At 39.2% G+C, this 27,336-nt stretch overlaps 4 protein-coding genes across 4 annotated transcripts; 1 reads left to right on the top strand and 3 right to left on the bottom strand.

The window, feature by feature from the left end:
- Nucleotides 1-409: 409 nt before the first annotated feature.
- On the bottom strand, nucleotides 410-4,607 carry agmat (agmatine ureohydrolase (agmatinase)). The gene is made up of 7 exons (XM_044037379.1): nucleotides 4,049-4,607; nucleotides 2,916-3,118; nucleotides 2,794-2,842; nucleotides 2,398-2,593; nucleotides 1,340-1,519; nucleotides 888-972; nucleotides 410-780 (listed from the first exon to the last, which is right to left on the bottom strand). The coding sequence occupies exons 1-7, from the start codon at nucleotides 4,321-4,323 to the stop codon at nucleotides 707-709; spliced, it is 1,062 nt and encodes a 353-aa protein (XP_043893314.1). The 5' UTR covers nucleotides 4,324-4,607; the 3' UTR covers nucleotides 410-706.
- Nucleotides 4,608-5,315: 708 nt separating this feature from the next.
- pink1 (PTEN induced kinase 1) lies at nucleotides 5,316-10,805 on the bottom strand. Its single transcript, XM_044039308.1, has 8 exons — nucleotides 10,366-10,805; nucleotides 9,099-9,377; nucleotides 8,889-8,992; nucleotides 8,614-8,796; nucleotides 7,477-7,640; nucleotides 7,265-7,392; nucleotides 6,648-6,878; nucleotides 5,316-6,409 (listed from the first exon to the last, which is right to left on the bottom strand). The coding sequence occupies exons 1-8, from the start codon at nucleotides 10,720-10,722 to the stop codon at nucleotides 6,122-6,124; spliced, it is 1,734 nt and encodes a 577-aa protein (XP_043895243.1). The 5' UTR covers nucleotides 10,723-10,805; the 3' UTR covers nucleotides 5,316-6,121.
- A 2,112-nt stretch (nucleotides 10,806-12,917) lies between these two features.
- Nucleotides 12,918-15,492, bottom strand: LOC122777584 (trypsin). Its single transcript, XM_044038912.1, has 6 exons — nucleotides 15,458-15,492; nucleotides 14,999-15,063; nucleotides 14,752-14,908; nucleotides 14,414-14,546; nucleotides 14,044-14,301; nucleotides 12,918-13,817 (listed from the first exon to the last, which is right to left on the bottom strand). Exons 2-6 carry the CDS (start codon nucleotides 15,051-15,053, stop codon nucleotides 13,671-13,673), a joined length of 750 nt encoding a protein of 249 aa, XP_043894847.1. The 5' UTR covers nucleotides 15,054-15,063; nucleotides 15,458-15,492; the 3' UTR covers nucleotides 12,918-13,670.
- A 4,613-nt stretch (nucleotides 15,493-20,105) lies between these two features.
- Nucleotides 20,106-26,430, top strand: zmp:0000001088 (trypsin). Its single transcript, XM_044038902.1, has 5 exons — nucleotides 20,106-20,216; nucleotides 22,223-22,382; nucleotides 23,649-23,790; nucleotides 23,890-24,156; nucleotides 24,405-26,430. The coding sequence occupies exons 1-5, from the start codon at nucleotides 20,159-20,161 to the stop codon at nucleotides 24,582-24,584; spliced, it is 807 nt and encodes a 268-aa protein (XP_043894837.1). The 5' UTR covers nucleotides 20,106-20,158; the 3' UTR covers nucleotides 24,585-26,430.
- Nucleotides 26,431-27,336: the final 906 nt, after the last annotated feature.

A 27,336-nucleotide genomic window follows, 5' to 3' on the forward strand; every position in this document is an offset into this window, starting at 1 on the left:
TGAATACAGAATTTGTTTGTTTTTTATGTCCTAAAGTAGCCCCTTGCTTTTATCACATTTTGTCTGTTATGTTTGACAAAATGTTATTTTGTTATTTGACTGCCGATGTAAAAGAAAGGTAGATTTTTTCACTCCTGTGTGGCTGAAGGCCCCGTCCATGCGGAAACGGGTTTAAGTGAATACGCAGGCTTACTTCTCTGAGTTCTCACTGTTTTCCAAGCGTCAAAAACTGATAAATCCATTGTAATAGTGGTAGAATAGATGTCATATCACAAACATAACTACAATACATTCCATTAATGTAGGTTTCAATTGATATTGTTGTTTGTATAAATTACATTCAGCTGAACTTCAGTTGTTGCACAAACTCCCTTCTTTAGCAGCTAAAGGTCAGTACATACTCTGCAAGAACAGACATTTTTTTTATTTTCCTCAAGGTGGCAAGAAAAAGAAGAAGTTAGTTCTGGCCAGGACATCTCACACTTCACGAGAAACTCAAGTGCAGAACTCCTGGGAAGTTCTCATGGGGAATGACAACATTTCTGCCTTCACCACTTCAGATTTCTGGCCAATCACACAATACCGGACAAGAAGTTCTTTAATCAACAGTACAGTGGAGTGAGACAGGAAATGGGGAGGCAGAGAGAGAGAGAACAACATGCAGGAAAGGGCTGCCCAATGTGGGATTTGAACCGCCGCCCCCAGATCAGTGATATTTAACATTTGGGAGGACACATAACATTTCAAAGAGGAGGTTGGCACCGGTCAATGCAGTGTTCCCTGTTAAAGAAAAAAACAAGTATAAATGGTGGTTGGTAACATAGATTTAGTGTATATATATATATACTGTGTATATGTTCAGATGAAAAATGAAATAATACAAATACCTGTGGTGTCATACGGTGGAGACACCTCCACCAGGTCACACCCAACAAGACTCAGACCACGACAGCCTCGGATAATCTCAACTCCCTGAATCACAGCAAGATGACAAAAATATGTTAATATTCATACTGTAAACTTTGATAAATGAGTAGAGCAAATTTAGTTATTAACTCTTTTAGAAAAAGAATATAAAGAAATATAAAGGAAAAAGAAAATAAGGAGATATTAAGAAAATACTGTGTATACTAGTATATATAGACTATGCATATGCAAGTATCTAGTTATCTATCTATATATATATATATATATATATATATATATATATATATATTTATACATATATATATAATTCTTAACATACCTATACATGGCGTGATTCTGTTATAAGATGTTACAATGACGTAATCACTAATGACAGTGGTAGACTTGAAGTCTCTTGTTGCTTCACATTTACCTGGATGGGAGTAAGCCCTGCTATCTCTGGTGTGCCAGTTCCCGGAGCAAACCCCGGGTCAAGAGCGTCAATGTCGAAGCTGAGGTACACTGGACCACTGCCCATCTGACCTCTGACCTCAGCCATCAGAGGTGCCAGAGATTTGAACCAACACTCTTCTGCTTGGACCACACGGAAACCCTGCAGTATACAAATGAGGAATACCTGTTGGCAGAAAATCTTTCTCTTTTGCATTGTGCAGCAAAAATGAAGGTGAAAAATCAATTCTGTTATCATTACAAACATAAAGACTGGGATCACGCCTATGTCATTTTACATTGTGGCATAAGTCCAAGAAACCCTTACTTCTGTAGTGTGTATACTTTTGTTGTGGAGCGCAAGTTCTGTGAGAGAACGGTGTTGATATACATCAATTTGCATTTTTTTTTAAGTGGTTAAACAGAAATCCTGGCCCTTTAGTAGAATATACAGCAGAGGTGTTTGAAGGTCTTTGAAACAGGGGAAGCTCATTTCAGGCCCAGTTATTTATACATAAATTCTTAACGAAACGCATACATTATACATTACATTATTAATTATGTAAAACTGAAATGCTATAATAGGGTTTTTATTTGCATATCACTGAGCAAATAACACACAACAAGCAGCTATTTGTTGGCAGACGTCTGTCGCAAAATCCACAGAAGAAAAGGCTCCCCTCTTTTCAGTCAAAAACTGGTTCCGCCTTTCAGACTGTTCCTCCAGTCATCATGCAGAAGCCCAGCGTCTGCACCCGCCCACTGCTCCACTGACTCCCAGAGAAGCTGAGCTTCTGCTATTCTCTGCCATCCCATAAAGAACAGTTTATTTGCATGTGTGACCAAATTGGTCAAAATTTCAATACTGGATCAGCACATTACATGACTAGACACCAACATCATACACAAACAAAAAACGTAGTTTATGTTTTTAGTTAAACTTTTTACTTCTAATGTTTATGTTGGCTATGCAAGAAAACTGGAACAACATCATTACTCTGCAAGTGTATGAAGAAGATCTACGGTTTCTGAGCAGAATACCTGGGCTCGGCTCCATTCGTATGAATCTGCAGAGTAGCCTGTACCCCGCAGGCCGATCTGGACCACTCTCTTGCAGTCCAGAAGCCCTTCCTCCACACAGCGTCTGAAAGGAGTCCCATGTCCAATCTTCTCCCCCAAGACCACATCACTGGTGTCAGCATGAGCATCGACGTGGACCAGGCCCACTGGTCCATGCCTGGTTAGATGTCACACATAAGACAGTGTGAGGCACAAATGTGTTTTCAAGGTATTTATCTACAAACACCGTCTACTCGCGCGTAAATTACACTGTTCATCATTTTCATCAGATTTATGTAATAATACATTGATGTGATCTGATGGGTTTTGGCCAGCAAAAACATACAAAACTATTCCTACTACTGACTTACTACTTACTTTTCAGCAATGGCTTGCAGGATTGGATATGCGATTGTGTGGTCACCACCTGCAGACATCACAACTCCCTCAACATTTGCTTGCATTTCATTCCCTATGGCTCTTTAAATGACTCATCTCACCCATAGTCAGAGGGATACAGCCCGTCGCGAGGATCTTCCTGTAGGCCTCCCTGATGCGTTTGCAGGTGTCCTTCAGGTCATACACATTCACATTGACGTCCCCGATATCAGCTACCATGAGGGACTCGTACGGCGCCGCCCTGGTGCCACTGTTGTACGACCTCAGCATGGCAGACTCAACTCTGATGTGACGGGGACCAAACCTGTACGGGAGGTATGTTGTGTCATATTTGAATCTAAAACTGTGACAATTTGGGCTGCTGTTATTATTAACCCTTAGATGCGCCTTCAAAAACATTACTTTAACACACCTAGAGCACCAAAATGTGTTCATAAACACTATACTTTTTCTTTTTGTTGTATTTTTTTTATGTCTTTGCCAAGTTTTTGTCATGATGCATCAAAAATAGTTATTCGAATGAGTTTCAATGAGCATGTTTGTGTGTAGGTGTGTTAGTGTGAGTATTTTTGTTAATGTATATGTATATATACGGTATATATTATTCTTCTACTTTATACTTTTATTTTGCATCTACTACAATTTAAGTACCTAATTCTTTAAAGATGGCCAATTGTTAATAAGAGAAGCATTCTTGTCAAGAGACTTGTTTTGTATATTTTTGGGGGGACAATGCCGCTAAATTTATGCAAACTATGACTGAAAAAAGCTGTGTTTTATGGTGATAAAAAATTAAATAAAAACAGTGGTTAAAAAAAATTCTGTATGATTTTTAGTTTCTGCTAGACTGCTAGTCATTGTTTAAATACTTGTTGATAAGCCTATTAAGTATTAGTGTGATTCTTTCTTCCAAACAGACTCAGTTTCTTGCACAATCCTTTCAAAATTGTGATGCTAAAGATAATATGGTGCTGATGTGACAACATTTCTTTATTTCTTTATATGTACGCCCAGATAAAAATGTAACTTACACGAAATGCTCCACGTTCCTTATCTTGATGCTTGGTTGCAGCTGAACATCTGAGATTTTCGCTTGAATAACAACTTTATTCTCATAATATTATAACTTTATTTTTCAGTTTGGCCCTAATACTCGGTCGTATTGACTGTGCCACTATTTCACTAGAGCCCCTGACCCCTGAAATGTCTGTGCACGGCACTGCTTTTACGTCACCTCGCTCCGGGTCGGTTCGAAGTCCCGGTGTCGATGGGGACGCCGACAAACGCAGCGTCCAGCCCCTCCGCCGTCTCCTGGAAAGGCAGTTTGGCCATGGTGGGGATCCCCGACACGCGTGCAACAAACTCGGCGCTGGGTGGAACATTGTAGCGTTTCCCTGAGTACGTCCTGGTGTTTTTTACGCATAAAGCGTCGCTGCGAAAAGTCCGCAGTGAGGAAAAGTCCGCTATCACAGCGCGGGTCCTGTTCAGGTTTCTCCACAGCGAGAACATGGTCGCTTGTATGACGCGATATCCCGAGAAGGTTGGGTAAAGTTCATAATGTGTCGGTCGCGAACGAACCGGTACAAAGAGTCGGCTCTTTTAATTCAAGTGAAGTAATATAAAGTCACAATGATATGATGATCTCTGCGCTGCCTGTGCCCGATGCATGCAGCGACTGAATGCTGTGCAACCAATCAGAGACCACACAAATGAACTCTTCTTAAAAATACAAGCGCTAAAATTTCCCTGATGTGATTCAGTTTAAAACAGCGCAAATAATATTCAAAGTAAGAAATAATTTACTTCCAAATAAAATAAAGACGTTGTTTTCAAAGAGAAAATGGGCATGTAATTTAAGAGGTAAACTAAAATTTAACAATGCTATGTATCAAATAAAATAATAGCAGAATGCAGAAGATTTAGCTGTCACGTGGAGCAGGGTCCACCTTCACAGGCACATGACAACTGTTTTTATAGCTTTCTCACTACTTTGTGTAGCAGAAAAAAGGTATTGATATTAGAATATATATTTTTTTACTATTGAATAATTCAGTGCAATTGATTTATAGAATTATTTAAGTGAGATATACACAGTATATATACATATGTGAGTTTGTTTGCACACGCATACAAATCAATGTGGGAAAACATCACAATATTTGGCTGAATTATAAAAGGTATAAGTGAAAAGAAGAGCCGTTTGGGAACCAGTGAAAAGATCTCGGTGAGCTGAGCCAAATGATGTGACTCACTAAAAAAGAATCAGGATGCCCGTCACTAGCATTATGTTCATGGTGGTACTGGTTGAAAAGTTTCGATTGCACATTACAGAATGATTGATGCCACCAAGTGGAGGCTTGGATGTGAGCAGCGCCATCTGGTGGTAAAACACGGTTACACGTCTTTATATTTACTGTCTGGAACATGGGAACCATCCTAATGGACAGTGATAAACCATCAACATCTCCTCTGTTCTCCCCAAAGATGAACAATCAAGGAGACCATTTTAAAGACAACTTTATTATATCCAAAATATACAATACACTCATCTTCAGCCCCAAACAGCCCACTGTTGATGGCCAATGATGGTGTGAAAAATGTACTCTATTCAAACCATTCAAATACATTTACCAGAATATAATTGGTACTCATAATAATACATAATCTAGCAACAAAACCAACACCAGTAAGCCATACACATATGGCTTTGAGCAAGTGCAATCATGGAAATAAAGTGCAAAACACATGCTGCAAACCCACAACACATTCATGTTAGCCAGAGATGATACACATGATCCAAGCTGACCATCATCAATGTCATTACTACAGGACTTTACAACACAGCAGGGATTTTAGGTAGGAAAATACAGTGATTGTTGGAGATGCCACAGAAATGGATGACAGTTGTGACGCATGTGCTGCATGTTACCTGTGAAGACGAAAACTTGTCCCTAAAACAGTGAGATCTGACACTTGCAGCATAGTGATTTTAAACTAAATGATCTGCATTTGCTTTCACCATCTTCTCTAGTTGATGCCTAAAACTGCACTAAAGCTTGTGATCATCTTGTAATTGTAAAGATAATAACTTTGAGTACTTTGCGTTGAATACATTATTAATATGGGAACTTTAAGCACTTTGTTACTGACAGTAGTTGATGCTTTTCTCATCTATTTAGCCATCAGATGCAGCAAAGATTGTAAAATAGTATAAATATAGATGTTTTATAAATATGAAAGCAACTTTTGACTCTAGCTTCCCAGCCTATTCAAACAAGGGACTCTTATGTCATGTGTTTAAGTGCATCTATGCAGATAGTATGGAGGCCGCCGGCTGCAGCTGTCGTCCATACAGCAGGAAACACACAGCAGTGCGCAGGTCCTCCAGTTCCAGGTTAGACAAAAAGCTCCTCTGAAGCTCCGCCTCCACACTGTTCCCACTGGGTCCACAACAGCCCTTCAGGAGAACCACAGCAGACTGACACAGCAGCCAGTCGGCCAGCTTCTTCATGTCAAGGGTGTTCTGACTGGCGAGGGCATTCCGTCCCCAAATGCTGAGATGTAGCATATTAGCAGCGACACGAGCACTGGGGCGCTGTGGAGTAAAGGAAAATCATCAGTGAGGATTGTGGAATTGAAGAATGACTGTTTCCAGACTTCAGTCACTGTTGTGTGATGAGTGATCTAAATGTCATGACCGAAATAAATAAATAAATAAACCAGAGAAAACTTACAAAGCAATCATTTGTTTAAAACAGGAAGATATAGGACAGTGTATCATTATTTCAAATCATCACTGATTTGAAACCCTTCACACCCCTGCTCTACATTACCTTGCTCGGGTTCCTCCTGAGGAGTAATCTGATCAGTGACTGCACTTCAGCAGGAACAGTAGAGGGCAGCAAAGGAAGCTGCTTCTCCTCGTATTTGCTGCTCTCCAGTCCCACAGCTCTATAGAATGGGTTCTGTTTGCCGAAAATCTCATAGGAGACGGCACCCACAGCCCAGGCATCCGATTTGCTGTAGTCAATCACCACACCACATCCTGGGACAGCAGTCACAACCTGAGGGATGAATAAACATGTTATAGTCAACTGTTTAACTTGTTTTTCTATCACAACTACTCACTGAGCACTACGGCAGGCAACCACACTAGATTTAAGAACATTTTTACTGGCAAGTATCCTTTATAAACACAAATATGTGTGAGTTTTGTCAAATAGTTAAGAGATGCCTGCCTGAAATTTGGAGAAACACTTAATAGTAATTATGTGTTCTGTGTCTTTACACAGTGCATAACCATTACATCAATATATAATGTGCCTTTTGTTTTTGTGGTGAAAATACTATTGCAATTATATACCGTTATGTAATTATTGCTAATTATAGCCTATGTGTCAATACCTCATACAACTACAATTTTGTTTTGGACGTATTCCTTTAAGCCTACCTCTGGTGCCATGAGTGAGGCATTCCCTCCTTTGCTGACCCACATACTGTTGAAGGGCAGCTGTAGACTCGAGTCACGCTGGGCCAGGCAGCAGCCAAAGTCAGAAATCACTAGACGAGGGCATCCACCTGCACAGCGGCAAAACCAGTCAAAACACCAAACGGAATGTTACCTGCATTGCTGTGGGATTTTGCCTCTAAGGTTTATTTCACCTGAGTCAAACTCCAACAGCACATTGTCTGACTTGAGGTCTCTGTGAGCCACACCCTGTCTGCACAGATGGTCGACCCCCTCGAGCAGCTGCAGCACCATCAGCGAGCCCTGTCTGCAGTCTGGTGTGGACACTTCCAGATACTGTCGCAGAGTGTATGGATAGCTAAGGCAAAGAAGAAGACAGGCTGCTAATGCACCTGAACCGATGTGTGTCTATTATCATAAATTCGGATCCAGCCATTTATACAATTAACAATCAACTTTTTCAGCAAAGGTCAGTGAATGTGCCTTCAGTCATTACTGTCGTGTAAAAGTAGTAATGACACAGTGTGTAGACCAATGTTTGTGTTACTGTATCAAAGCTGAGGTGTGACTATTAAACAAAAAAAATATCCTTTGCATTCAAACCATTGTCAAATTAGTTCACACAATGCCAATTAAGCCTTTTAGCTCCACACAAATCTCTCTCTGTATTGAGATTTTAGAAATGTCCTTGCTAAATGTTGGAGATTAAGGCATGTTTCGGGATTTTTAAGTCCTTTTAACTGATCTACAGTACGGCATTGTTCGGTTTGATCCCCATGTCGGACTTCGCTCTCATGACTCTTCCAGTGACGACACGCTCTGCCAACGAGTGGGTGGCAGTCAATGTGTCAACATCACATTTTATTATCGGCTCAGCTCGCAAAAGAGGTGCTATCCCTATACTACTAATTTAAAATTAAAGATAATAAAAATTATCTTTTTACACTAGCCTTCAACTAGCTCCTTTTTATTCCACCCTGTGTTGTGTTTTACTGTTTTATTTGCATCCTTTGTTTTATCTCAAAGTTAAAACAGGGTTTTTACTTTTTGTCTTTAGACTTCCTTTTCATTCCACCCTGTGTTGTGTTTGTTTAGCTGCAATCCTTGTATGAAAGGTGCTATACAAATAAAGTTTATTATTATCAATATTATTATTATAATAATGATAATAATATTACTATACTAAAGCAGTGTGAGAACTCTATAATAGAAAAGCGCCATTGGATACAATTTGCAAACATACTGGGAATATATTGCTCCTTTAGAATTCTGGCACTTAGTAGTATTAAACAACTCTTTATTGAGTTTTGATGAAAAATGTCAGGTCTTACTGTTTCATGACCAGGAAAAGAGTGCGGTTGTTGCCCAGACCAGCTGGGTTAAGCCTGGTTGGCAGCACATCTGGATACTCTTCCTGTGCACCTGGTAGCAAAGGAACGTCTGCTGTGAAAGCCCGGTACACTCTGATCACATTTGGATGTGCTGACACTCTTCTGGGCAGGACTCCAAATTGTCTGAATGTGGAAAGCAATGACAAAAGAGTCATTTGTTAATGTCTTGCCAACACTATGTTGGAGATCTTGTAAAGTACAGTGAAAATACTCACCCATCTAGGATAATATGCTCTTTCCCCTGCTTTACAGCCTGGGCTGCTGCAGGCACCAGCTCCTGTGACATGGATTTCAATATTGCCTCGCTTGATGAACCTGCCTGCAACATCAAAAAAAAAACAGTCAGTTCTGTGATGTGTACCTGTGATTTATTTTCCCACAAAGGGTTGTTTTCCTTTCCTACAATACAAACTGTAAAAACCTACTCCCAAGTTCCACATCATCTTGATAGCCAGAGGGAAGTTTCGTAGCGAGCAGCACATCACAGATCGAGTCTTCAATCCTTCCTCCTCATCGTCATCTCTCAGCTGCACCAGAGAGCACTTGCTGTCACTTTCCTTTGGAGAGGCAGATTGAGCTGCAGCCTCGTACACTGCTGCATTGGAGCCTTTCCCAATCTGGTTCCCAATGATATAATCCTCCAGTTTATATCCAGAGGTGAACATCTTAAGAGGGCTTTGGAACCTTTTCCTCCTAAATACAGCCTGGAGGGAAAATACAAAATATTGACACACTGGAAAAAGGATTGTATAACAAAATATTTCCTTGTTTTTTGAGACCTATACAGTTTTGGGAGCTTTTAATTCAAATTGATTTCATTATATTATAAGTAGTACATCAACAACACAAAACAATTAACAGAAACATGTCAATATCAAACTTATTGGGCAGAACTTTATTTCAATAGAATGGAATAAGTAGTACATGAAATGAAATGTGACACGAGGGTCAGTTCACTCTGAATATTCTTCTCTTGCTGATTTGGTTGAATAATATACTGGATGTGAATATGGTAATGAAAGCAGAGAGCTTAAAAAACAATCTTAGACACAGATCAATTGAGTTATTTGTTTGTTTTAGTTTGGATCTGTTTATTTCCTGTGACGTTGCAAAGGTTTAATATGTATAATTGTTAATGAAAATACAGGTGGCCAATGATTCTCTGAGAGTCTTACACAAGAGACTTAGATGGTGTTTGTACTTTGTATGACTCAGCTGTAGAGACATTGGTAAAGAATCTCTGTATTTATTATTGAGGTACATTTTTAGATGCTGTATGTTATTATTATCATTACTAGTAGTAGCATTAATAACTTATTTCTGCTTTTAAAATATTGTTGTGTTCTGTGTCTTTATTTTCATTTATATTTAATTAGGAATGGGAATTGCTATTGGTCAATACTAATCACGGACTGTAACAATGCAAATACAAATCAGAAAAGCATTTTAGCTGAGTCTGGGTTGGGTTGTATATTCTTTTTGGGAGAACATTTGTTACACATTTGTGTATGAAATGACTCAGTCAGCACAAATGTGTTGTTAACAGCTTCATAGTTTTGTTTTGTTGTTTAGCTTCATAGTTCCTACATTTAACTGGACAAAAGTACGTCACTACATAACTTAAATTACAACTGAAGGATCACATTCAACCATTCGCCGTTGACAACTACGACAACACACGGTATACCTTACCTGGATCTCCTGACATGTCGCCGCACTCTTTCTGTCATCCTCGAACTGTTCTTCAATCAGTCCGACACCGAGACCAAAGGCCAAACACAGGGCCCTGTTCCGCGGTGACCCGCAGGTGAACCGCCTCCTGAAGCCGGCGGACTGTAGCTGAGCAGCCAAACCCCGCAGAGAAGAGCGGTAGAAGCGGTACCGAGACGGCAGGAAAGCCTGAGGCTGAGCGGTGCGGACCGACGGGCCGACACGAAAACGGTCAACTCGGAGCTTTGCTGCGACTCGGAAACCGGATTTGAGAAGACCCAGCTGAAAGACCGAGCGGCCCAGCTCGAGCCCGCGACTAATGGCGTGTTTCACAGACATAATTTACTCTCGGGGGCAAACTACGCCAGCGCCGCCTGGGTGTCCCCGAAGACAAGGACGCCGACGTGTAAACAACTGCCACTAAGCATGCGCACAAATGACAGCCGACCGACTTCAAAGGCTGCGCATGCGCGAAAGTGCGATTTCTTTATTTGAACATAATTAACCTCTCAGAATGAAAAAAATATATTAAATCGTGCTATTTTTTTCTTTTACATTCAAACGTGTTTTAGGAAGTTGTTATAGTGGAAATATAAATACATAGTACAGGTTATGAGTCCCCTACCCTCCACAGAGGGGACACCAAAAACTCAAGTATATGTTTATTTTTTGTTTTTATGGCATTATTATTACGCTAATATATGTCATTTCCTTCAATAAGTTGGTTTTAATTCTTTATTTGATTCTATAAAAGCAGTATAACCATCTAGGGCTTTCATTTTGGTACTTCCTCTGACCGGCACTGTGAATTTGCAAAGTAGCTAAATATTTAGTTTCACCCAGAACATTAGTTTTTACATTTAAGATTTAGATTATGCATTTAGATTTAACATTTAGCATTTCAGTGTAAAGTTTAATACTTAGACTGAACTATCTAATATTAACAAATATTGCTGTAAACACTGTTTAAAGCTAAATGTAGCAAAATGTTGATGTTATTTTCAGCATGAGCCACTTTAAAAATTAGACCTTAAAATTGTTGATTGTTTTTTTCTAATTGAAATTGAATTGATAATAATATAATTTTCCATATTAAAATTAAATGAAAACTGCCTTCCTCACATTTTAAGCAGTAGATGAATGAGTGAGTGAGACAGTAAGTTATTAAAAAACTGTGCAATGTATTTATGTCCATAGTTAATAATGTGGCTACACAGGATCTCATCTGAGCAGCAACATTTTTAAAAGAGCTAAAAGTTCTGTATGAATTTTACTTGTCCTGGAAGTTTTCATGAACAAAATGGTGACTTCACCTCCTCCTGTGCATTCTAGCTTCACTCATGAAACAGAAGTTGGGAGGTATTAATTCTATGAGAACTGCCTCTTATTATTTTGACCTAAATCATGGTTAAAAATGATTTTCTTGCTGACATGTAATAATTCTAAATTTGTTATGTCAAGGGCAGTGTGCTGACTGTCGCTGACATGGAATTGGATATTATATTTGACATAGAAATTAAACACTATTTTTCTGGGCGGGCTGTCCTTCAATTTGTGTTTTTATCTCAAATTACTCTGTTGTGGATGCACTTGGTGAAGGGATCCGAAGGGTGACGCAGAGAGAGAAACAGGTTAGGAAACAAACAGATTTTCTCATGACCTGTTAAGTAAAAGTCTGTCCCCCTAAAAATATGCCTGTGGTCATAAAAAACAAATTAAATAGTCAATAAAGTGTGCTGAGTAGACATCACATGAGGAAGAAAGCCATGTGTTAAGTGCCATGTGTTCAAGTCCTTTTCTGACTGACAGTAAAGGGGCACTGATAAATTTGAGCAGTGTGTAACATGAGGACAGGGACTTACCCAATGACTTTTCAGAGCTTTCTGAAAGGCCAACCTTCGATATTTCACTATCTCACTCATGTTTCAGAGAATTGGGGTTCATTCCATAACCTAAATATATTGTTCAACATTCAGAGTTTCAGAGAACTGATGATAAAGGCCTCATGTAAAGTGCCATCTGTCACTCAAGTAGCTGTTATGCCTCCGCCTCAGTTGTGCTGTAACGCGCTTCACTTGTGTCACCACAGATACAAAAACTGTGTGGATCTGATTAATTTTAATCTGATCTGGTTTAATTAGCCACTTTCTGGACCATCTGTGAAATGGCTTCACTGTACATTTACCCTTAGTTCTCATGTGGAACAGATCTGTGCCACTGGCGCACCCTTGGTAAATTGCAGTGGGAATAACACACAAGTCCTTATGCTGGGGTGTGTGTTTATAGGTCACATCTTCATGTGTTTTTCCATGTTCTTATGTGTTGTTGAGTCAAAGTTATGTATAATCTTGTATTGCATTTTTTTTAGGGAGTAATGATAATTGTGCAGAAGTGACAAAATAGTTTTCATTTTATTTTTGTTCATTAAAACAAGACAAACAAACTTTGAAATGTGACATATTTACAAATTTCACAAATGCAAAAAGATTTGAACAGATTTTAGTACTTTTTGCTCAGGTGTGTTTATTGGTGAACATGTTAAAAAAAAGATCATCAGATCGCCTATGGGTTGTGCTGAAAAAGAGGATGTAAGACACTATGTCTTACATCTTGCACGTTCTATCTTCTCCTTATATCTGTATATGTTTTAACATAGTCATGGGGAAAAGCAGCCTAAACGCCCTGTGTTCTAAGGGTTAGAAAGGTTACCAAAATTTAGATGGTGTACGAAAGGGCCTGACTTTTTTTTCATGTGGTATAGCCCAAAGTAACTCAAGACACCAAACCTTGGTACACCCCTGACTGTGTGGAGGCAAAGGGATGTGGATGTTGGGTGGATGATATTCAGAACTGAAGAAGCCTCTTTGTATGAGAGGTCAATGTCTGCAACTGAACTAGAGCTTGTCCAGATGCCCACATTGACATTCTTGACAATATACTGTCCACAGACACATATATATTTTTTCTGATGCAACTTTTTTCTTTTCTGTTGTAAAGACAGAACAGTGTCCAAAGCAGAAACAGACATCCAACTTACAAGGAAAATAATTCACATGGCCAAATCATTGGGGATGATTCTGCTAAATAACATAGCTGTGACATACGGTATTTGCTCGTTGTGATACTATTATAACTAGAATCAAAGGCCAAGGTTTATTTCTGTATCTCAGCTGAGAGCAATGAATGAACAAAAACATTTCCAAGAAACATAGCTTACCGCAAAATCATATTGCAAATAAACCGTAAAGTTGGCATTTTTTTATTCAAGGGCTATGCAAAGCAAACGGCTAATCATCAATGATAGCACTTATCCATTGCATAAAGGTCTCTATGTTGGTGTAAACACCAGGGAATCTTCTGATTCCACAGCCGATACCCCAGGAGACAATGCCCTCCAAATAGCCGTCGCAGACAAGCGGGCCACCGGAATCACCCTGCGGATCACCAAGACATACGATGATACATTTTGGTGTCAAAAATCTTTGCTTATAAATTATTTAATATGTTAAATTAGGAGGGGGGTGGGGAATGATGATATAGAATCAATTTCAAAGTAGTACATACTATATAAGATAATATGATGCCAGATCATATACTATAACATGCATAAAATGTAACTAATTTAATCAAACTAGTATAAAATAAAATGAAATAATGTACCCGGCAGGAATCTTTGGGAGAATCTGTGAATCCTGCACACACATTTTTTGAGTTGGTCCAGCCGTAGTAGACGTAGACGAAAGGGCACTGAACCACTTTCACTTTAGCAGCACGTAGAAATTGAGAGAGTTTGTAAGAGTATAAGCGAGTTACACCCCAGCCACTGACTGTGCACTCAGTATTATGACGTTGGATAGGGTTGCCATTAGGTAGTGCAATTGGCTGTACATAGGCATTCAGTATGGCCTTCCTGTTTAACTGTAACAAAAAGCAGTTAGGAAGACGATCACCATCTGAAAGTTACTAAGCCAGCAATCACAGTAGTCACAGTCAATGTGCCGTCAGTACTGTCAGCTATTCCTCTGCTTACCTTTAAGAGCATGATATCGTTTCGAAATGTAGCAGGGTCAAAATTGTTTAGAAAAATCTGTGTGATGGTGAAGGTCTGTTCTGTGGGTCCCACACTGTACAGGTCGTGTTCGCCTAACACCACTTGCATGTTCCTAGCAGAAAAAGGTGCCATAGATTAAACTTTCGGATGGCAAAATACAGCAATTGTACAATTTTCCAGTAAGTTTTATTCACGTACACAACCATGTATAAACATAGGGCCCGTCCAGATCAAAAAATACTGGAATTCCACTTTAACACAGCCAATTACACTAACATCTCTGCTCTTTTTTCCTATAGGCTAGTGTCAGCACTCACCATCTTTCACAGTGGGCAACAGAAAGTACCCACTGAGCTCGTATCAGGGCTCCTCCACAGAAGTGTACCCCATTCTCAGTCCTCAAAGAAACCTGATATTTGATGGTGTTCGGCTCAACAATTTCACCACCGATGATCCTGTCTGTATGTGAGAACACTAAGAGGAGAAAGCATGTCACACATTACGGACTAAACCATTATTTTACTGCATAGCACTGTTCTTTTTGTAAAAGACTGAGGCACTTACCCGGTGTTGAGACAGCCAAAAGCAACAGCAACACACATGTTGACAAGGAACCCATATTTTTTCACCTGTAAAGGAGAGATATAGCTTTTAGCAGCAGAGCGTTTGATGTTTGAATTTTATCTAAATAAACAGCAGGAGAGTTACTGCACGTCCTAAGTAAACACATGTTGTTTGTGGCACTTTTACTTATTTATATTGCACATATGGAACTATTTCATGGCAAAAAAATTTTATCAAATGAGCTTGTTACAACAGCTAAGCTCCTATCAAGAATATCCCCTAAAATAGATTGTCATATCACTGTTATTTTATTTAAAGACAGGGTAATAAACATCAAAAAATATTCTGAACTTTCTGATTGCTTCTTTTTTTTTTATGTAATGCATTATCATACCCTGAAATCTGTACAGACTATTGTATAATAGAATTTTGAAATGGTCAGAATCATTGTCCTCTTACCTGTGCAGTCCAAACACAGCAATCTTTAGATGATCTTCAACTGGCGAGGACAGCATTATGCTGTTGCCTTTTATATGGGTAACTGTATCCGTGTCCAAATCTTTTGTTTAAATTATCGTTTCGTCTCGTTCTGTGTTGAGATCATCTCACACTGCAACAGTGAAACTGACCCACTAGATGACAAAGCAAAGGTATTCTCTGTTTTTTTTTTTGTTTTTGTGCTCGGATCTTGGGATATTATGCCATTTGGCCTTGTGTATGAAACCTTGTTTGCTTGCTCTTGAGGGGGAAGATTTTGCGCGCATTTTAGTTTTGCCTAAATTTTGCGTCGGTAGTTTGAACTGGAAAACAGCTTTCACGGTTTGACGTTCATTTCTATCCATTTCATAATCTAGAGTAATATTAAATGTTTCATTTGCACACACCTTCATTTGAAACGATTACTTCATACAGAAGTGATGAGATTTATTTAACCCTTAGAACACAGAGCATTTAGGTTTAGCTTTTTCCATTACTATGTTTAAAACATATATACAGACATAAGAATATGACTATATAGAATGTGCAATATAGTGTGTCTTACATGCTCTTTTGTTTAACATGCTCACCAACTGTGATAAACAGACCTGAGCAAAAAGTACCAAAATCTTTTAAAATCAGATTGAATTTGTGAAATTTGGAAATTTACTGCTTGGCAGTATAAAATGAATCATAACGTTGACTCAACACACAAGAACACGGAAAAACACATTTTGTAAAGCCTGAGAGATGTGACCTATAAACACACACCCCAGGATGTCCATATCAGGACTTGTGTATTATTCCCACTGCAATTTACCGAGGGTGTGCCAGTAGCACAGATCGGTGGCGTGTGAGCACTAAGGGTTAACCCCAGAATGCAACATTTCAAACTGTTCAAAACTGTTTTTTATTGATACTGGAAACAAACGCTTTTACAGTACACACCACATTAAAAGAGTTTTAAGTTTGAAAGCTTCATTTATGAATGACAGACAGTCTATCTTTATATTGTCTCCACATAAAGATAACCCACTGGACCTAAATGCTCTCAGGTTACTCTTAAAGTATCCTTTGTCCTCTACACGACAATAGGCTATGAAGTACTACACCAAACACACCCTTGTTTTGTCATACACACTTGCAGGATTTATGCAGTAGTTAGCCACTAACACAACCAATACAATCAATGCTTTAATAACTCTTTAGTAACTTTACTAACTGTTTTCTTCTTATTTTGCTCAGTGTCAGACTTGTGACTCCCACTCCTTTGATAATATTACACACTCTGTGGTCTGGATTGAAGCCATGTTCTTTTTATTCATATATTTATGAATATTCAAAATTACATTATTATGTTTTTTATTAGGACCAAATTGAAAAATAAAAATAATGATCATAATATTTAAGTCATAATATTAATAACGAGAATAAATTCGGAAGATAAAAAAAAGTAATCACATTACGAGAAAAAAAAGTAATCACATTACAAGAAAAAGAGTAATCATATTACGAGAAAAAAAGTAATCATATTACAAGAAAAAGAGTAATCATATTACGAGAAAAAAAGTAATCACATTACAAGAAAAAGAGTAATCATATTACGAGAAAAAGAGTAATCATATTACAAGAAAAAGAGTAATCACATTACAAGAAAAAGAATAATCATATTACGAGAAAAAGAGTCATAATATCACAAGAATAAAGGTTACAAGATATAAAAAAAAATCTCATAAAATTACAAGAATAAAGTTGTGGTAATAAAAATTTCATAATATTACAAGAAAATTAGACTTAGGATAAAAAATGTGAGGTATTTGAAAGTGGATAAGTCAAAGCCATCACAATAACAAGAACATTTACAAAAACGAAAGAAGTAAAAAGGCTCATAAAATGCGTGACTAAGAGTGGGTTGTTTCTTTGTTATGGCCTGCTTGTTTTGTCGTAACCCTTAGTGCACCCTGGGTAAATTGCAGTGGGAATAATATTATGTGTTGTTGAGTCAAAGTTCTGATTCATTTTATGTTGTTGTTTTTTTGTTTTTTAAACCGAGAGTAGTGATACTTTGTTCATAAAAAGCCGCCTAAATGCTCTGTGTTCTAAGGGTTTAAAAAAAGAAACCGCAGTAGTCTCAAAAAATACTTTCATGGTCCTTTTTTTTTTCATCATTTAGGTATGAGGACATCATAATTAGACTAGGACGCCGAGGACAATTTCTAGGTAATGAGCTAAAAATAAAATGTGATATAAGTAAATCACAGGCCAAATAAGGTATACAATTGCTATTGTTTTTTCCAGGTCAACAACTTTAAGAAAACAATCAGGCTTTTAGAGTAAATGCTAAATAATAAATGATTTGGATCTCCTTCTACAGCAGTGATACAATTACAACCGCGGTGTCATTCCACTCTAAACACTGAAGCAAGATTATGTCAGACTCCACATGGTGCCTTTCCAGTGAAACATTTTGTTTTTTCCCTCAAGGGGGTAGTATACTTTTAAAAATACACTTTTACTGAGAACCTTTTCCCGAAAGGATCAGGGAACTACAGCCACACCAGAAATGACAGAGGGAGAATTACAGCCACCAGGAACAGAAATGGAATTATTTATAGCTGAATGTGAAACACGCAATTTAAACCTGAAGCGAACAATTTGAATAATTGCTTTGAAAATCTGAATTTGAATCTGAAAAACCTCATTTGAAACTCCATTCAAGTTCCTGATGGTAAGACAAAACCGATCCAGCACAGACGGAAAGAACTCCGTTTTCCGTCTCTTGACTCGGCGCATTAACAACCGGAGCTGAGAGAAGTCAGCATGATGTCCACTGACCAGCAAGTTAACTCTCAGGTGTAATAAATTCACAACACTCACTGTAAGTCGCACAAACAGAGTCTTCCGACTCGAGAGATTCGTCTTCATATGTTTGCAGTTGCACACAGAATCAACATTGTTCAATTGGGGTTCAATTTGAGTGATTCACATTCAGACATCGTCCATTTTCTACCGCTTTATCCTCCACATGAGGGTCCCGGGGGGGTATCACCAGTCCATCACAGGGCCACATAGAGACAAACAACCATTCCCTCGTACACTCACAAATACTGTCAATTTAGGGTGTCCAATTTACCTAATCCCCAAATGGCATGTTTTTGGACTGTGGGAGGAAGCCGGAGAACCCGGAGAAAACCCACTCACACACGGGGAGAACATGCAAACTCAATGCGGAAAGGCCCTTGTTCCAACCGGGTCTCGAACCCAGGTCTTCTCGCTGCAAGGCAAGAGCGCTAACCACTACAACAACCGTGTGGCACATAGTCAGACATAAGGACTACAATTTTAATTCCTAACGGAACAGAATTCTCCCCATAGTGTACACTCTTTCACAGATCTCAACACTCTTACACTGTTTGTTCCATTTTCCCATTCTCTTTTTCTTGGTTTACGCATCTTCATAGGTTTTCACTTCACAAGACAAAATGTGCGTCTGTTAATGTCGCCGTAGGAACTTATAAAAGGCTTACTCTAAGGCTCTATCCACACGGAAACAGAACAAAGCGTAAACAATAAAATTGCCGTAAACACGGCATCGCCTCAGGAAATGTCTCCATTCACACCAAACCACCCAAAGAGACTTAAAGCGCTGTAGTACATATGCCAGGTCTGCAAGTGGCGCTATAACGCTGCTACAGCAAAAGCGGAGAAGATGTTGTACACATTACAATCACAGAAACAGTGACAATTATCATAAAGCAAGCAGTGTTGCAGACCTAGTGACCTAGTGTCGCCATGTTTAGCGACTTTGCAGACCCCTGGCGACCTTTCTTTTCTTCTTCTTTTTTTTCAAAAAAGCGACCAGTGGAATGAGGGAGTTGGCTTTCGTACATAATAATGCTAGCACTTGGACTGAACAGTGGGGTCATGTAGAAAAGTCATGGTCAGTACTCACAGGGATGAGAGGCATCGTAACAGCCCGGCTCTAGCGATCAGTATCAGTAAATCCAGCTGAGGTCAGGGAACTCCCTAGAGAGTTGGCACCAGTGGTGAGACCTACCTGCAGAGCTGTGCTCCATTTTTAATGACACACGTCTCGGAAAGATGTGCGGTGGCAGTCCTGCCTTGACCTGGACTGATATGAAAGCCTTTGCTGGTTGTCATCAGTCAAATCCCTCATTAATCCTTCCGGGGGGGCAATCAATAAGGAGATGAAGAACGGCAGAGACTTGCTTTCATTGAGCTTTCATTGAGGATAACGGCAGCCCTTTCGATCCATATTAGGAGCTTCATTCAGAAGCTGAAAGTATTTTATATTGACCATTGCTGACACACCAATGACATCAGAGCAGCTGTTCAATAACATGTTAAAACCCTAAATGAGAACCTGATGTGCAGGTTCATGACACCACAGTAAACACAAGTATATCCTTTACCTTTTACGTGACATTAAACTGGGTACAATGGACAAATATAGGACAGTCTGAATGGGCCATGGAAGAGGTGAGACAAGGGGCTGTGTCGCTATGGAAGCTTTAATTATACATCCATCCAGGACAAGGAGGTGACCATGGAAACGGAAATAAGAACTACAAGAAACCCGAGAGTGCAGAAGCAATGCCTCTATGACAAGATAAGGCAGCACACAGCCCCTCATTGTGTGCAGACTGCTGTTCCATTTGTCTCATGATGGATTTGTCATCTTTGTTGATTGGTATAATGCTGGAAATTCTGACTGTAAATTGTGAGTATGCTTATTTTTCTTGAATTTGCAGGTTATTTATGAAGGGGCTATAAGTGAAGTGTAGTTGAACCCCTGGGTTACAGTGACAAGGGGAATGTAGAACTTACTTTGTTGCGTGAGACTTACTATGTGTGATATGCTATTAGTGTTCTTTCCATCAAAATTTTAAAATTTCCCTTTTAGCAGAGCTACTTCTACTTCTGATTCTCCCTTGAGATGTCATTTTGGCAGGGAAGTGTTACTCAGATCCATTTGTATCTGGTCATGACTGAGTGTCTTTGCTTAATATCGTACATCAGCCTGACAGAGTAAAGTGGAAAGGGGAATATGGGGAAACATGTGACTTGAAATGAAATGGCAAGATGAGGATAATATAAATATAGATTAGGCACATTATTTTGTTTGTGATATTTCTGTAATGCAAGATGATATTCATTAGAACTGAAAGGGTTTGGCTCCATTGTGGCGAGACCATTGTAAAGTCAGGCTACGTCCAGTAAGCACATATGATAGTTACTGGACGTACATATGATAGTTTTTGTTACATTTCCTTGTTGTTGTTGGTCAGTACACCGAATATAGTTTGTGGATAATGATATTTTGACACGAAAGGGTCAATAATAGTGTGTTCAGTCAGGAAAGACAAATGAAAACTTCAGCAACAACAGCTGAACGCAAACAACAGAAATAACAGTAGTCCACACCCTGTTTTGTCCCTGGCAATTATGTCACAAGGATACAACATGAAAGGGGATTCTGATAAACATCTTGAACAGGTTTAGGATGTGGGGACTGCTCATTTACGCACGCAACAGTGGTGAAGACTGATGAACGTCACTCTCCTGCAGCTTGTTTTCCGAAATTATAGGAGAAAATTCAAAGCAACATTGAATTCATTGTGGATTACGATACCACCTGTACAGAGATAATTACATGGACTAAATATACAATACTCCATATAAAGATTTGCAGTGTTCACAAGAACCAAAAAGAATGGAAATGTTTATTCTGTGTAGTCCAGTACACGTGACACAACTGTTAAACTGTCACTGTTAAAGGTTCATTTCCAAGGTCGTACATAAGCACCTGTATGTGAGTTTATCGCAGCGTATAGAGTTACCGTTACCATTTCTATCTGTTGACACGCAACATTGCTGCTAATTATAGCGTGAGATCCGTATCAACAACAGCGTGGAGGTATTGTTTCAGTCCTGACGGGCATTTCTGCGGCTCAGTTACTGCGTAGATTTTGGAAATGAGCTTGTGACTGCAACGTACTATGTTGATATCCCTTTAAAGAGTATTTGTACAGTTTAATCAATACGTCAACGGTGCCATAAAATTGAGTCAGTGGAGTTGTAAAAACACACCCTTACGTTTACGTGCTCGTGCATCGTATTTCTTAACAACTCAATGGTTTGCACGTGGTTTCACTGGTTGAAAATCTGTAGCAAACAAATGACACTAAGAACAGGTACACAGCGACACAAATATATCATTTATTATCATTTATAAGGGTATAATATCGTCAGTAACTACTACTCAAGTGCCTTGAGATAACGTTTGCTGTGTTTAGGGCTGAACGATTGAGAATAAATATTATTTTGACTGATATTGCGATTGCGGGACTGGTCATTTTTATATAATTGTTCTAATACTGAGCAAATCTGTGCGAAACAATCACGTGATGTGTCAGGTCAGGGCAATATTTAATTAATGGTATTTAATGGGATTTGATAGGCGTTTTGGCTTAAAATTGCAGGTTTTTTTTGAATTTTTGATGAATTGTTTAGTTCTAGTTGTGTTTGGACATTACTCAAATAAAAGTGAAATGGGTCAAATGTTTTCTATATTAGTCAATTTGTAATTCTCACTGAAATGTGGCATGAACGGGAGATGTTCCAAATGTCACTTGAGTAAATGTATTTAGTGTCAACATGAGATGGGCCACTGTGAATCAGAGTACCTCAAACTTGTCTTTGTTTCTATGTATGTGTGTGTCACAGGTCAAATTGACCCAGGCGACCGCATAGTGGGAGGAACCACACCGGTTCCAAATTCAATCAAGTATATTTTGTCGATACAGACCCTAGACCACCAGCACATCTGTGCAGGCTCCCTGATAAACAATTACTGGGCCATCACAGCAGCACACTGTTATATGGAGTAAGTTGAATATTTTTTCCCCTCTCCCAGGTACACTGGTTATAGCAGCTTGGTGACAGAAACACTAACACTAACTGGCATTAATGTAGGGATTTACCTGGTGAGAGTATGATTATTTTTTACTAAGATTTATGTCTAACCCTGGTGCCGTTAACTTTGGCCGACCTGGCCACCCGTCATCATTGCTTGCAGCTGTTGTAGGTTTTGGGAATGGATTGTTTTTGTATTTCAAGTTATGTGGAATAATACCCTAGGGTCTAGTGGCTTACACATAATCAACTGTATTACACAGTGCTGCTCAAACAGCGCTCCGAGCTCAGTGGACTCCAAATACAACAATTTTGAATTTATTTCATTTCAACACACTCTGCAAAAATAAGGCTAACCTAATAATGCCTCCCATTAATGTAAAAATGACTTGATCATGTTTTATGGACTTATAAGAAGATTTTTTTTTATCACATTATTGGGAGTTCAACAGGGTCTGTTAACCTACTGTAGGATGACCTCAGCTCAGTCTCTTGAAGATAAAATCATCTTGAGCCATATCATTTCGAAGTCATCATATCTGAAAACGATGCAAGCAAAATCCAGTAACAATGGAACTGTGTTCCTTGTGACACTGATGGCGTGTCACACTTTAATTTACAATGTAATGTTACATCTGTACATCAGCAATTGTCACTTCCAGTAGTTCCTATTGTCTGTTCTCAACAGCTCCGTTAAACAGGCAACGGGCGACTTTAGAGGCCCTAGCACCATAGACCAGGTCCCCTAGACCATAACATTTTAAAATGAATACAGTTTAGACCTGGGATGCTTCCAAATAGTCAACTTTGCTTAGAGGTTTCACTAATTGAGAATTGTGTAGAATTATTTTAGAACTCACTGTGGAAAAGAAGCATAATTCTTTTCTTTTGTATCTCATTTATATTTTTTTTTGTCCATGTTTAAACCTGAACATAGTGAAGTGTCTATGATGTTTCATTCCGGCAGACCTACATCACTGAAATCTACCGTTGCATAACTGCAGAGTCTATTTGTCCTTATGAATTCTCCTTCACATCTTTCCTTGACCTCATGCTGTTTTCCAATGGGGTCAAGGAAAAGGTGTTAGCGAGGACTTTTTTGGATTCACTGCTGGCGTTGCATTCTCATGTGGACCTGTGAAAACATTTGCTGCAGGCTGTAGTGTCACATGTATTTAAGGTACCATCTCTGCATTACCACGTGGCTGTGATTTTAATTTAATCTTCATCTGTACAGCCCAGAAAGAATGGTGGTAGTGGCAGGAGACTACTCTCTGTCCATCTATGAGGGCACAGAGCAAGTAATGATGCCCCACCTTTTGATACCCCACCCTGAGCATGACAGCAGCACCAAAGACAACGACATCATGCTCATAAAGGCACAGTATCTCCTTCCATACATAGTTCTCGATATGTCTGAATCCTTTTTTTGGGAATGATTGTTACGTTACTTATTACACTTTTCACTGTCTCTTCAGTTCAGGACCCCTTTCAACTTAACCAGCTATGTTTCCACCATCCTGATGCCCCGGCAAGATGCCTCCATACCAGAGGGGCAAATGTGCCGGGTGTCAGGCTGGGGACTCACCAACCCCAGTGGAGGAGAGATTCCCTCAACCCTCCTCACAGTCAAGCTCCCCATCTTCGCCACTGAAAAGTGCAACAGCAGCGAGTCTTTTGACGGCAAAATCACAGAAAACATGCTGTGTGCTGGTTATAGCACCGGTGGAAAAGATGCCTGCATGGTACGATAATAAGTATTATGATTATTTTAACGCAGAGTGGCCCAGAAGGCCCTGGTATACATCCACGCATATGCCACACAAACCGAATGTCACATTGAGAGGTTATTTGTTGAAATGTAATATGGCATGCATCCATATTTTTTGGATGATTGCTGTAATTCAGCCTTTTATAGGTACAAAAAAAGGTGCTCACTTTACGGAGGCGGTGACTCTTCTCACTCTGTGATGTTTCTTCCCTGCTCTCTCAGGGGGACTCTGGGGGTCCGCTGATATGTGAAGGCCGGCTCTACGGTGTGGTGTCCTGGGGGAAAGGTTGTGCTGAAGCCCAGTTACCTGGTGTCTACACTGCTGTGTCGAAATACCGCAAGTGGATAGACAACACCGTATTCAATCACTATAACAGGTGTGACAAGAATTTGTTTCTGTAATAAAGACCAAACACCTGCTTTGATTTAATGGTAGACTGTATGCTCTCTTTATCATTTGTGCATATTTGATTATGTGTTCATGTGTTAAGGGACGATTTCAAACATTCTTATACTGTATACCTTTGACTGCGACTAGCAACAAACCGAAGCCGCCACGCGCTGATCCGTAAATGTAAAATCTTCTTTCTCTAAATAAATCACTGCATTCAAAAACAAAGAAAAAAAAACTAAGTAACTCCACCAGAGGGTCACTTCTGCCAGCCCCAAGCCCGGATAAAGGAGGAGGGGTGGATTTAAAATACAAGAACAGCCAGAAGAATGTTCTAAACATATTTATGGTGTTTTTTACTCATTTTTTGTCTCCCCCACAATATTATTTTACTCTCCTACAATGTCCATTACAATTACATACATGCGGCCAATTACTCAAATAAGGTGATGGCGTCATTTAGCGTCTTTAAGGACAACCAATAGCTACAGTGAACCCACACATACATGGCTGCTCATTCACGCTTCATTATGGATCCATTGGTTGAAATGGTTAACTTTACAAAGTGGCAGCTTGAGCAATGATTCCAATTTAACTGTACACTGCAACTGAAGCGCTAATATTCTCCCCGTTAACAGTGTTGTGTCACTGAGAGTCCACTCAATTACGCTACTACTTTAGTGATATTAGCAAGCCTTGCTATGATGCTAAATTCTGATAGCAACCTCCAGCACCAACCATTAAAGCAGTGCATAGGTGCAATTACAGCTTTATTCACTTTCTTGCCAAAAGTAGTAGAAACTTATTAAGTATGCTAACTGAAGCTAGCCTACAGCTAGCATAAAGACTGGAGGCATCAGTACACCACGAACAACGTCCTAGCACCTCTAACATGTAATTAACAAAACATATCAAATTAGTTTCATAAGTAAAGCAACAGAAAAAGACATTCAAGTTGTATTTTATCTCATTCTTAGCAAGACAGTAAATAAACACATTTTTTCTCAGGTAATTGACAAAACCGGGCATTCTCACCACATTACCACAACATAATGAATGGAGTGCCATATTGCTGCATAAAGTGCTTGAAACCAGGGCTTCCAAAATGCACTAGCAAAATGAAATGTAAATCATCAGCAACAAATATTGGAAAATACCTTTAAAATCAGTAGTAAAAAGTACAGGATAGAGCTGGAGCTGAAATTATTGTCACCTGTTTTCAAAACAAATAAATGACCAAAACATCAACTATGATTAAAAAAAAAAGGATTTGGTGATTTTAGTTTTCTAAACAGATTTTATTACTTTTGGGTTGTTGGGGTATTATTTGAACAAAAAAGAACAAAAAGAGAAAAAAGTTGAATACCGCAGGGTAATTTCTCACTCATTGTTTATGGGTTTGTTCTGATTGCAAAAGCAAATTTTGCTTTCAGACTTTCAGTCAATTCCAATACTAGTGAACACAGGCATCAACAATGCACACGGATTTAGACTGACAGACTAACTTAATCAGTTAAAGACCACTGTCGGGACATTAAGTTAAAGAAGCAGGTATATTTCTTTCTGCCAATTCCAAGGTTATTTATGGACTTGCCCTCTTATAAAATGCATAAAGTACGGAGCCTGGGTAGGGTCATGGTGGGAAATATTTTTAGACGCAATAGTTTTCCCTCCCCAGTATTACCCAGAGCTCCCCGGCTCTCCCTGACCCTGCCCATGTGCCGTAATAATGTTGAGTAAATGAATTGGATTAGGCTAAAACTGAGGACTAAAATTTTGAGTGTGTTATAAAACTATTTCAGTAACAATTGATTTCTTGTTTTACACAATTAATAAACGACCGATTATTAACATTTTTTTCCCTGGTTGACTTATTTTATTTGAAATCATAAATCCAAATATTGTGGCTATGGTGAAAACTGCAACACCTGCGATGTTGTGGATGTGCCAGAAACAGAGCAAGTTGGGGGAAAATAAAACTGAACAACCTCCATAGTCATCAGTGCGCATGCGACAGTGGTTACTATTTTTTTGCAATCTTTAAATCGATTGTTTAGATGATCTGCTTTATGCAACGAATGACCACTGTCTCACGCTTTGAGAAGTAAAGATTGACGAATAGACGGATGTCTAGACCCATGTCTAAAAAAAACAAACCCACATGCATTGCTGGGGAGTGAACGCTGACTAAGTGGGAGTGGAGGTAGGATAGATAACTCGCACAGTCACACGTCAGTAAAGCACTTTCAGGGGAACACTTAAGTCAGTGCACTAATGAATTTTTAAAAACTATCACAATCTCATGTGATGAAGAGTGTAAGTCTCAGTTTGCATGTTGGCTTCTCGGTTTGCGTTGTAACACTGGAATGCCCTCATGAAAAATGCATGGCACCAATCTTCCCTCTGATCTGATGACTGTATTCCTGCCACCTTCATGAAACCACTGCCTCAGCCAGCAGTGATTCCTGTAAGGACGAACAAAAGCCTGGTCAGGTGAAATCAGTAATGATCGCATCGCACCTGAAAGGTGTAGCCGATCATGACAAAACAATAGTTGATGGCCTACTTAAAGGTGTCTCCGGTTACCCCGCTCAGGTCTGTTTTTCTGTGGTGATGGGTGTGTCCCTGCCCGATGTGATTGATGAATTTCAGCCTCTTAGTTACAGAAAGGTCTGTGACTTTTTGTTTTGTCAAGACCTCTCTGAGGAGTGTTAGCGGGGATTGTCCATATAGATTGGGGAGTACAGATTGTAATCACCAATC

This window comes from Solea senegalensis, linkage group LG11 (assembly GCF_019176455.1).
Source record: "Solea senegalensis isolate Sse05_10M linkage group LG11, IFAPA_SoseM_1, whole genome shotgun sequence".
In the NCBI taxonomy this organism is placed as follows: domain Eukaryota; kingdom Metazoa; phylum Chordata; class Actinopteri; order Pleuronectiformes; family Soleidae; genus Solea; species Solea senegalensis.